This window comes from Equus asinus, chromosome 13, assembly GCF_041296235.1.
Source record: "Equus asinus isolate D_3611 breed Donkey chromosome 13, EquAss-T2T_v2, whole genome shotgun sequence".
Classification (NCBI taxonomy): Eukaryota; Metazoa; Chordata; class Mammalia; order Perissodactyla; family Equidae; genus Equus; species Equus asinus.
In genome coordinates, this window is record NC_091802.1 from 3,519,903 (window position 1) to 3,532,360 (window position 12,458).

The 12,458-nt window shown below is 50.5% G+C and overlaps 1 protein-coding gene across 2 annotated transcripts in view; it reads right to left on the reverse strand.

Annotated features, from left to right (window-relative positions):
• LOC106838852 (aldehyde dehydrogenase, dimeric NADP-preferring) overlaps positions 1-11,154 on the reverse strand; it is a 38,308-nt gene extending 27,154 nt beyond the window's left edge. The window contains exons 1-2 of one of the 2 annotated variants that reach the window (XM_070482140.1): positions 11,037-11,154; positions 8,508-8,794 (exon numbers count right to left, since the gene is read on the reverse strand). In XM_070482140.1, coding sequence (XP_070338241.1) covers positions 8,508-8,622 — 115 coding nt within the window. In that variant the 5' untranslated portion in view covers positions 8,623-8,794; positions 11,037-11,154. Of the gene's footprint in view, positions 1-8,507; positions 8,795-10,544; positions 10,923-11,036 lie in introns of those variants that run through there. The other variant, XM_070482139.1, reaches the window with a different exon arrangement.
• Positions 11,155-12,458: the final 1,304 nt, after the last annotated feature.

A 12,458-nucleotide genomic window follows, 5' to 3' on the forward strand; every position in this document is an offset into this window, starting at 1 on the left:
TCACCCCTATGTGGAAGATAAACACATGGATAAAGAGAACAGATTAGCAGTTACCAGAGGAGAAGAGGGTTGCAGATGGGTGAAAGGGATAAAGGGGCAGATACATATGGTGATGGATAAAAATTATAGACTACTGGGGGTGAGCATGATGAAGTGTATCTAGGAACTGATAAACAATAATGTACACCCGAAACTACACAATGTTATAAGCCATTATAATCCTGATAAAATTACTTGGAAAAAAAAGAAAATGAAAATGAAAAGAAAAGCCACAGAATGGGAGAATGTATTTGCAAATCACATGCCTGATAAGGGACTTGTATCACAATATATAAAGGACTATTACAACTCAATAACACAAAGACAAATAACCCAATTTAAAAATGGGCAAAGGATTTGAACAGACATTTCTCCAAAGAAGATAAACAAATAACCCATAAACACATGAAAAGATGCTTGCCATCATCAGTCGTTAGGGAAATGACAAATAAAACTACAATGAAATCCCACTTCACATCCACTAGGACAGATATATATTTTTTTAAAAGACAGACAAAAAATGTTATTGAGGATGTGGAGAAATTGGAATCCTACATTGCTGGTGGGAATGGGAAATGCTGCAGCTGGTTTGGAAAACAGCCTGGCAGTTCCCAAAAGAGTTAAACATAGAGTTACGTATGACCCAGCAATCCTATTCCTAGGTGTGTACCCAAGAGAAGTGAAAACATATGTCCACATAAAAATTTACGTGTGGGTGTTTACAGCAGCATTATCCATAATAGCCAAAAAGCGGAAACAAGCCAAATGTCCATCAACTGATGAACAGATAAACAAAATGCGGTCCATCCTTACAACGGAATGGTATTCAGCCGTAAAAAGGAATGAAGTTCCGATACACACTGCAATGTGGATGCATCCGGTAAACAGTATGCCAGGTGAAAGGAGCCAGTCACACGCGAGTACACTGTATGTGATTCCGTTCATATGAAATGTCCAGGAAAGGCAAATTTATAGACGGAAAGTAGACTAGGGGCTGCCTAGGGCTGAGGCAGCGGACTGGAGCGGGAAGTGGGAACTGACTGCTAATGGGAATGGGGTTTTTTTCAGGGGGGCCAAAAACGTTCAAGACTAGAATGTGGTGATGGTTGCACAAATAACTAAAAACGTTAAATTGTGCACTTAAATGGGTGAATAATATGGTGTTGAATTATATCTCCATAAAGCCATTAAACTATTTATATTACATTCAGTCTCTTCACTCTAAGAAAATAGGAAAATAAATTGAAAGTACTTTTAGAATCTCCCTTATAGAAGAATAGTTTACATAGATAGTTTACGCACTTTACTATAAAAAATTACATACTATCTCCGTAAACTACAAAATAGTTTACGTAGATAACGCCCCCTGAGGGAAGCAGAGCACAGCCCATCTCCTTAAGGGTGGGATGCGTGTAGTGACTTCATTCCAAAGAGGACGGTGTGGACAGGTCAGAGGAGTAAGTCTACGCAGGAGAAACCTGACGAACACGACCTCAGCCGGGCGATCGAGGTCGACACTATCAGTGAAAGCCATGGCGGCAGCATGTTCCCTGGAAGGGACGTGAGGAGGATGGCATTGTTCTGTGGTCCTCCCCAAACTTACAACCTCAGTCTAACCAGGAGGAAAAAATCAGACAAACCCGAATCGTGGGACAGTCCACAAGACACCTGCCCAGTACTCCTCAATACTGTCACGGTCATCACAAATGAGGAAAGTCTGAGCCAAGGGGAGCCTAAGGAGACGTGGCAAGAAACATAAGGTGGTCTCCTGGATGGGGTCCTGGGCCAGAAACAGGACGTTAGGTGAAAACTAAAGAAATCCAAATAAAGCATGGACTGTAGTTAATAATAATGACCAGTTCAGTAATGGTGACAAACGAATCACACTGATGAAAGATATTAACAATAGGGGGATCCGCGTGCAGGCTACACAGGAACTCACTGTAACGGTCTTTGCAATTTTCTGTAAATCTGAAACAATTCTAAAGCAGAAAGTTTAGTTAAAAAACTCATTTGGAGGCAGCATGTAGCATCTAGCTTCACGGCTCTCTAGCTGTGTGAACTAGGAAAGATATTCACCCCCTCTGGACCTGATTTCCCCATCATCAGTTAAAACAGTTATGTCAAAATCTCAAGCAGTTGTTGCAGGATCCTAATGAAGCAAACTGCAGGAAAGAACTTTGGGAAGTGAAATTCCTTCCAAAATAATCCACTGAAAGAGGCTTAGCTTCGGTGAGCTACAAAAACACGCTTGTTTCCCTAAGTTAGTACATTCAGCGGGCCTATGCCTCCAGCCACCTCCAGGCAGGCTGCCTTTCTCTTTCCTCCTTGCCGTCCATACACACAGCCTTCCCTCTCAGGACCTGCGGTGGCTTCCCCTGCAGTCTGCTCTCCCCACATCCTCACTGGAAGCCAGCTGTTGCACCCTCCAGCTGGTCGGGGGGCCTTCGCATATCAACTTCTGGACGAGGCACCAGTGGTGGGCTTGCTGCCCCAGGCTGACGGCCAGGGCTTGCTGGAGTGAGGATGGTGAGGGATGGGCTGGGGTGGGCTGAACTTGGCTTCACCCAGCTGCACGTCATTTCTGACCTAGGAGCACCCCCGTCCTGGGTCCCCTCCAATCCCTGCAGTTGGCAGGCAGGGTCCTGGCCTGCAACTCTTAACTGCCCAACGGTGAGCCACAAGAGGACACTAGTTTTCCCCAGTCAGTCAACTGTCTACAGAGCCTCTCCTTGGAGAGGAATAGAGTGAGCAGAGCTGGCCCTGTCCCAGCACCTGCCCCAGCTGCAGCTGCCCCTCCAGGGTAGACGCGGGGAAGGATGCCCAGGGTCTCTTCATCTCTCTTCTGCTGCTCCTCGCTCATCACTGCGCCTTGGGTCGGAGAAGCTGCAGGTTTACCGCCCAGGGCATCAGCGGGAGTGAGAGGGAACCTCCCCCAAGGATGCGGCAAAGGTCCCAGCTCTCCCTCTGACCCCCTGGCCTTCCTTCCATGCCCACTCCCAGGCAGCGCCCAGGAAGCCAGGGCGGAGTCAGGACAAAGGGCCACGGGTGCTGGCGCACCAGCTGGGGAGGCAGTGCCAGGGCTTCCTGGCGGAGGCTGGGCTGGGCAGGACACCAGCAAAGTGCAAGTCACGGTGAGCTGGGCACTGGCAGCCTGGCAGCAACCCACCCAAGTCACCGCCTGGTCCGGACCCAGCCGCGGAGCCCCCCGCCAACCACCCCACCGCCAAGAAGGGAGACAGCTGGGCACGCGGAGGGCACTCCGAGGCCCGCCGGCCACTGCTCTCCTGCCCTCCCCGAGTTTGGGAACCACACCAACTCACAGCAAACCTATCAAGTACGACCCCATCACACTTGAAGTATATTCACTCTAAAAATGGCAAGAATCTTCCCATTTTATTTCTGCACAATAATCGCACAAATATAGTTCTACAAACGTGCATAAATGTGATGAATGTTTTTTAGAGCAGCCTTTCTTTTCCATGCTCAGCTGCCTCCTCCTCAATGTCAGTGCCCGGTAAAATTCTAGTATGTTTTCCCTGAGTTTTTCTCAATGCTCCTATAATGTACGATGATAAAATTAAAATATACGACCCATTGGGGTTGTCATTCTTTTCAAAAATAGAGTCTGATCAAACTCACGCTTCTGCGCCTTCTCTTCCCGTTCAGTGGTGTGGGCACAATCTCTCCAAGGCCGCTGGACAGCGGGAATCCATTCCACCCATTCTGGCGGCTGTTTAATATTAGTACTAATAGTGTTTAATAAGCACATGGCCGTAACAGTCTCTGCTGATGGGAAAACACTTTGCTTCGGGTTTTTCACCAATGCTCCATCAACTGCCTTGAGCTTACCGGTTTTTATTTCTTTGTAATAGATTCACAGGGAAATTGGCTTTTTAATTTCACAGGTGCTGCCAGATGGCCTCCCAGGAGAGCACCCCTCTTCGGGGCCCGCAAGGCCGTCAGGGCCCACGGAGGCCCGGTCAGCCCGCCGGGTGCCACGTGCTCCCTGTTCCCTGGCCGGGGTTTCCCCGCCCTGGGCGAGCCGAGCCGTCCCACACGTGCCTTCGTGCCGAGACGCCCGGCTGGCCCGCATCCTCTGGGTGCTCTGTGCTATCCTCTGGGTGCTCTGTGCTATCCTCTGGGTGCTCTGTGCTGTCCTCGCCAGTGTTTAAGAGCTCTTCGGACTATAGCCCTCTGAGTTACTGGTATTTTCCTTACTCTGTCATTTGTCCCCAGACTGTGTCTGTGGCTCCGCGCGCTGTAGAGAGTCACACAGAACTCTCCGACCCTAGTTTGGGCAAGGAGGGCCCTCTGCAGTCCTAGGCTGTTCCTCCCATCTCTAGATGGCCTGGTAAGACTTGCATCATTTTATTATTTACTCCGAGCTCATCGAGAAATTGTTTTACATGCAAAGCAAGATGGAAATCCACGTTTATCTTCTTTTAGATGGATAACCTGTTCTGCCAACACTGTTTAATAAAAACACTGCCACCAACAGTAAGGACAGTGCTCACTGAGCCTTCATGCCGTGCACCTTCCAGGCATTCGTTCTTCTAATCCGCACAACCACCCAAGAGGTGGGAACTGTTATTATCTCCATGGTATGGAGGAGGAAACTGAAGCACAGAGAGGCTAAGTAATTGGCCTAAGGCCACACAGCTCGTCGGTGATAGAGCCAGGTTTGACCCAAGGCATCTGACTTCAGCGTGCCCCTTTGGGAGGCTCAAACGCTTCTGCCTCCTCCATTTCCTCCGGCTTTTCTAACTTGTTGCCATAGCGTTGAATAGTTTCCTCAAAATTCTTTTAATCTCTCCTGAATCTGCAATTATGTCTGCTTCTCATTGCTAACCTTGTATGCTCCCGCTATCTCGTTTTCCCTTTACCAAGAAAAGTGCAAGTCACGATGAGCTCGGGTTTTCCTGTTTATCACATTTGCAAAGCCCAGTCCACGCTCAGCCTTTCTAACAGAAAGATGAATGTAAACTTGAATTTGGTTTTCTAATTCATTAATTTCTGTTTTTATCTTTATCAATTCCATCTCCTTACTTTCTTTTCGTACTTAAACTGAGTAAGTAGGTCTTTTTATTTGTGTCCTGTTTTAATACCAAAGGCATTTAAGTCTTTAATTTTCCACTGAATGTGGTTTTGCTGTATCCCAGAGGTTTGGGAATGAAGCGTTCTTATTTTCATTGCTTTCCAACAGTTTTCAATTAATTTCCCTCTTACTGTCCTCTCTACGTGTTTTCTAGAGGTATGTTTCCTAATGTCAAAGCAGTTAATATTATATTCACATCTTTATTATCTATTACCAATTTTATAAGATTATGATAAAAATATGGTCTTTTTCTTTACTTTTCTGTATTGGTTCGGGTTTTCTTTGTGGTCAAACAGATAACGTTTGTAGCAGGTCCAGGGACCTATGAATAGGGTGTCTGTTTTCTCTTCATAGAGGAAAGAATCCCCACCTATTAAATCTAATTTAGTGACCATTCCTGCATATCGTTCCTTTTTATTGACTTGGTCTAATGCTGAGAAATGTGTATTGAAATATCTCACTGTAAACATTTTTGTCCAACTCTCTGTACAATTCTAGTACTTTTGTTTTGTGTGTTTAACCACATTTTGCTTAGTTCATACAGGTTTAGACTGATCTTTACAACTTTTGCTTTTCATGTTCACATGTCCGCCTTATCTGATGTTAACGCTACTGGCCCCACCTGATTTCTGTTTGCTTCTGTCTGCACACCTAATTACTTCCAGCCTTTCTTCATCCTGCTGCTTTGCATGCATTTCTTGTAAACAGCTTAGAGCTCAGGTTTGTTTCATCCGCCATTCTGACAGGCTCTCCCTTTCAGTGGAATGACTGACATACTTGATACGATTCTTTCTGTTTTCTTCATCTTTACTACTTACATTGTTCTCTTCTCTCAGATGGGTACCACTCATTTCCGTTCCCCTTGTTAATTTGGAAGCTATTCTCCACTTTCCTATGGCACAGATGGTTCCCTCCCCTGTCCTGCTCTCAAAATCAGATGCTCACTTTTCTACAATTACGTGAAAGCAAAATACCAACTGTTTCCCCGCTCGGCTGCCCTGTGCCTCCCCCGACCCAAGAGAGGGCTCTAGGATCCCCTCCCTGCCTCCTCCTCTCCCCACCCCAGGCCAGGGTCATGACATTACTGCTCCCCAACCCCACATCTGTACCTTTGGTTTCTCATCTCCCCTTGGAGAGTTTCGTATTTTTAATTCTAGATGAGTATTTGGACCAAGTGAAGTATGAATACAAAATGAGTTTCAAAAATTTGTTTTCAATTACTGCCTCCAACTGTGCCTCATCAAATCTTTATTTTCCATCCCTTCAAATATTCCAAGCAGCTCCCATCACTTCCTGGTCAATTTCCGGTATCAAAAAGCTCAGTCCAGACTAATTTAACACTAATCCCAGCAAATGCTCGTCCACCTAGCTTAGGTCTGGCCTGTGGCCCCAAGGACGGGGTCAGGGTCTCACATCCCCTCCTCACACCATGCCTCCCCAGTCTCCCTCTCCCCCAGGCCACCGGGGCTGGCAGGAGGAAAGTGGACAGGGGCCAAGTCTTCTCACTTCACCGGTGCTCCTGATGGCCTGTGCAGGTGGACGTCCCCGGGCTCGCAGGAGCCCCTGCAGCTCTTGCCCACTGCACAGTTCCCACGAAAGGGAGAGAGCTTTCCACGCTTCACAGTCCCATCCACTGGCGTCCCCTCGTCTGGCCAGCAGCTCCCCAGGATCAGGAGGACAGTCAGCCCCAGCAAGGGCCGGCACCTCTCCTTGCCCAGCCATGTCTCTTCGGTACTTTTTTCCTAGCTAAAAGACACAGAGGGGAGCTCAGCAAGTCTCCTGCATGAGGAGACATCCCAGCAGGCAATGCAACGCCACTCCCCTTCTTGTAGGCACCCCGATCTCTATCAGGGACTCTCTTGGAGCCCCCTCAGTTGGCCGGGAGGGGTGGCAAATCCATCTGTTGAGGGAGGGCTGGGGAGGAAGGAAAAAGGCCACAGCACCCTCCCCTTAGCCTCGTGATTCCCTCAACTCTTACAAACGCTCCAATGTCTAGTTTTCTGTTTGCACGGCAGAGAGATGCTGGAGATGGAGGGAGCCAGACCTGCTCTCTCACCCTTGGGAAAGGTCTCCACAGGGAAGAGGGCCCAGAGCTCATAAAGGAAGGATGGAGCCCAAGAGGATGGGGCATTGCAGGCCCTGGGACCCTTGGTTGGGGCTGGAGAGCTGGTGAGTCCCGCAGGTGACTCCCAGCCTGGAGCATATGCCATTTTCTCCTGTGTCTGAGGAGCCGGCAGCTGCTTGCGGGACCACTGAGACACCTCCAGAGCACATGGCCCATTCCAAACCATGCGCACAATATACACACAACGGAATATTACTCAGCCTTAAAAAGGAAGGAAATTCTGACACATGCTGCAACATTTGAACCTTGAGAACACTCTGCTAATGAAATAAGCCAGTCACAAAGGGACAAATACTGTATGATTCGCTTATATGAGGCACCTAGAGTCGTCAGATTCACAGAGACAGAAAGTAGAAGGGTGGGGGCCAGGGCCAGGGGGAGGCAATGGGGAGTTGGCGTTTAATGAGGATAGAATTTCGGTTTGGGAAGATGAAAAGAGCTCTGTGAACAGGTGGAGCCGATGGTAGGACAACAGCATGACTGTGCTTAATGCCACTAAACTGCACATGTTAAAATGGTTAAGATGGTAAATTTTATGTTGTGAAATAAAAATTAAAAAAAAAATTTTTTTTTAATCCCATCCACATGGACCCAGTAACGCAGTGAATCCGTCAACACCATTCACTGAGCTCCCGCTGGGTGCCTGCTGCTCAAGCTACAGTGGAAAACAGGGCAGAGGTGGCCCCTGCCCTCACGAACGTGCCACCCAGCAGGGAAGGCAGAGGTGGGTGTGCCAAGAAGTGCAGAGTCACCCAGGGAAGGGCCGGAGGACCAGCACCACACCGCCAGCATGCCTAATACAGAAACCCAAGACTGGAGAGATGCACCAGAGTCAAGGAAGTGGCCCAGCACATATCCAGGTGCAACCCAACTCCAGCGTTAAGGGTGCAAGGCTGGACTCGCCAAAGACACGCGTGGAGAATGATACAGCCAGGACAGTGGGAACCTCAGGGGCAGGGAGCGAACAGACCAGGGGGACGCACAGAGGGCTTTCAATGTATTTAATTTCTAAAGCTGGGTGGAGGGAACACAGGTGTTTGTCAAATATTTTTTATACATAGTCGTACGCCCGAAACATTTCATGTTTTATAATTAAGATTAATTTTAGAGCAGTTTTAGGCACAGCAAAATTGAGGGGAAGGTATAGAGATTTCCCATGTACCTCCTGCCCCCACGCATGCACAGCCTCCCCCGTTATCAACATCCCCCCCAGAGCCGGGCATTTATTACAGCTGATGAACCCACCTGGACACGCTGTCATCACCCGGAGTCCGTAGCTGACATTAGCATTCGCTCTTGGTGTGCACATTTTGTGGGTTTTGACAAATGTATAATGACATGTATCCGCCGTTATAAACATCACACAGAGTATTTTCACACCCGAAAGAAGAAAAAGGGAGGTTTTAAGGTGTGTGCAGGATGTCCAAGTCTAAATGTCCGGACACGGTCACTGAAGTGTGAGCTGAGTCAGAGCCCCAGCATGAGAGCAGAGACATGGTCTGCACTGCGGAGTGAAGCCAAGGTGGGGCAGCCTGAGAGCCAGAAAAGAAAACAGAACAGAATTACAAAAGCCAGGGAGAGAAAAATTCCCAGGGCCGGGGTGTCAACGGGCTGGAAATCTACTGGTGGGCCAGGTCAACCAAGCCCAGAGAGGGTGCACAGAGGCAGGTGCACAGAGGCCGTGGGGAGAGCGCCTTCAGCAGACCAAGCCTGCGGTGATTTATCGGATGGAACCCAGGAAGTGAGAGAAGACCCATTTAGGCACCAGCAGCCTCGCTGGGGCATCACTTATGCTAAACACAAAACTGGAGAAGCCCTCGGGCAGGAGAGGACGGGTCCTTAAATAAATGAGATACAGCCACTGACGAAGCCTTCAGACCCTTAGAAAGGGCAGGTGTTGTTCACAGTATGTTCATTCGTAAGAGAAGCAGGCTTTAAAGTAGCATATTTTCTATGATGCCATTTTTGTAAAAATGTTTCCCACAGGGGAAAAATAATGTGGGCAAGATGAACTAAAATGTTAATACAATCTCTGAGATTATGGGAAGTTTCTTCTCTTTTTGCTTATTTGTACTTGCAAAGGTTTCTGCAAGGAACACAAAGTGCTTAGAAATGGAAAACGGAGGAGGAGGAGAAAGGGGAGGAGGAGAGCCTTCCAGGTGGAAGCAGGCCCCCGAGGGTTCCCGCTGTCAATTCCCGGGACGCTGAGAGAAAGGGGGCCCGGGGTGGAGCGGCGCTGTGCACCCCGCCAGCCAGCGCCCGTCTCCCGGGCCCTCACGACGCGCCGGGTCCTGGCAGAGCGGACCGGTCAGCTCTGCACAAGCCCCACGGAGGCGGGCAGGCCGGTCAAGAAGCGGCGATCTGCGGAGGAGGGGCCGGGCGGCGCGGGCGAGGCGGGGCCCGCGGGCAGCCTGGGGTGGAGACGCCGAGCGCAGAGCCGCAGGGGCCGGGAGGCTTGGGGCTGGGGGCGGCGGGAAAGGGGCCTGGGCAACGAGGGCACCTCCGGGCAAGAAGCGGGGGCGAGGCCGCTGGCCACACCTGCTGGGGCGCCGTCGGGGGGCGCGGGGACCCGGCGGCCTGACGCCGCGGGCGCGCTGCCCTCCCTCCCTCTCCAGCCGGCGGCTCGGCCTGTCCGCGCCCCGCGCGCCGCACTTCCCTCCTCCCTCCTCCGCGGCTCGAGGGGGACACCAGCCACTGACCTCCCCTACCCGTTCTCAAGACAGCACGCCCCAGACACACGCCACACACGCAGACACACACTCACACAGACCCAAAGACACACACACCACACACGTAGACACACAAAGACGTGCACACACCACACACACCCCCCCACACCACGCACACACACACAGATGCATACACATGCACACCCACACTCAGACCACTCATGCACACATCACACATATCACACTCATACACCACCCACACACACCCACACACACCATACACAGACAGACATACACACTATACACACATAGACACACACCAACAGACACACACACATAACCCAAACAGATCCATAGACACACATACCACACACAGAGACACACACAACACACACACGCAGACCCGTGCACAAACTCACTCGCACACCACACACACAGACCCACACTCACACAGATGCCCACACACAACAGAGACACACACAAACACACATAGACACACACCAGATACCCACACCCAATACCCACACACCAACACCCACAATATACACACACACAACACAACACATAGACACAGAGCACACACACAGGGCCACTTGCCCTGAGGCCCTCTTACCGTCCAAATGAGGACTCAGACACCACTTGAGCTGTTCACCTCCTCATGGCCAAGTATCCTTGGAGCCCCAGCTCATCCACTACCCTGCACCCGCACCCACCTGCTCAGCGCTGCCAGCCCCCTGCCCAGCCCAGCCGCCCAAACCTCTCTCCTGGGCTCTCTGGAGAGCACGGGCCCCCTGCTCCATGTCTGAACCGGAAATCCAGTTTGCCCCCAAGGCAAAGAACACATCCCCTGCAGCCCTCGCACCCTTGCCGCGGGGGAGGGTGGGGCTCCTCCTCCTGGCTCCTCCCGTGCTCCAAACCTGGGTTAGTGCTCTTCTCCCTCACAACCCCAGCTCCTGGGCAGCAGCCTTCCCTCCCTCTTCCTCCCAGGGTCGGCCGTCTGGGCTCCGGGGCTGCGCACCGCGGGGGCTCCAGCCAGCCCCTGGGCGCTGTGGCGGCTTCCATCTCCACCCTAGGGCTTCTCGGTTCTTTCATTGCATGCACTGACCTGTTCCTCCATTCCATCTTCGCCTCTCACTATCACAGTCCTACTTTAGAACGTTTCTCTTTTTACTGTGAAAACTAGGATAAAAAGAAAAGATACGTTTTGTTCTCTCATAACTGATGATGCCTATCTGGGACCAGGCTGGAGCCAAGGGACCAACACTGGGAAACAAGCACCCTGTTTTTCCATGTATACCCACTGTGTGTGCCTGTGTGGGTAAAGCACACAACATAAAATTTACCATCGCAACCATTTGAAAGGTACTGTTCAGTGCTGTTAAGTATATTCACATCATTGTCCAACCATCACCACCAATCCGTCTCCAGAACTCTTTCCTCCTTCCCTGACTGAAACTCTGTCCCCATTAGAGAACTCCCCTCGCACCCCGCCAGCCCCTGGCCCCCAGCCCTCTTCCTTCTGTCTCTATGAATTGACGACTCTAAACACCTCCTATAAGTGAATCATACATTGTTTGTCCTTTTGGGTCTGGCTTTACTCACTCAGCATAATGTCCTTGAGGTTCATCCATGTGTCAGGATTCCTTCCTTTTTAAGGCTGAATAATATTCCAGTGTATACATACACCACATTTTACTTGTTCATCTGTTGATGGACACTTGGGTTGCTTCCATGTTTTAGCTACTGTGAATAAGGCTGCCATGAACATGGGCGTACAAATACCTGTTCGAGTCCCCACTTTCAATTGTTTGGGGTACACCCCCAGAGCCAGACTTGCCGGATCGTATGGTAGCTCTGAGTTAAACTTTTTGAGGAACCTCCATACTGTTTCCCACAGGGGCTGCCCTGTTTCACATCCCCACCAGCAGCGCCTCGGGGTTCCAACTTCTCACATTCTCACAAACACTTGTTTTCAAGCAGATGATTCACTCATTACAGTGGACCGGTGGGGCTCAAGCTATTGAAAACCGACTCTCCTCTCCTTTCCCCACCACCCTGGGGAGCTGGTTCTTCCTGGGGCAAGTCCCGTGACGTTCGTGGTTACTCTGACCATGAATGACTACCCCATTTCAGTTGGGTGGGAAAATGCCAGGTCAGGTAATCCGTTGGCCCTCCGTTGTTGGTGGTTGTGACAGCCATTCCCTTGCACAGCGTGGGCCCACCTCAGCCGCAGATACTGGTGTGCGGAAGGGGGCCGGGTGGGCTTCTCAGGCATCCCAGCTCGCTCCTTCCCCTCCTCCTCCACACCCTGCTGACCTCCGGCCCCACCAGGATTGCAGAGTGAAGACAAGCAAGGAGTCAGGGAGAAGCTTTCTTGTCTGCACGGTCTGAGGGGCTTTCCTCTGGCAGATGTCAAAAGCTTGCTTTCTCTCAAGTGGCAGATTTGGAGTGCTCCCTGACCCCCTCTCCCGGGGACCACTGCTCCCCTTTCCCTTGACGGAGGAGACTCCATCTCTCTGGCAGATGG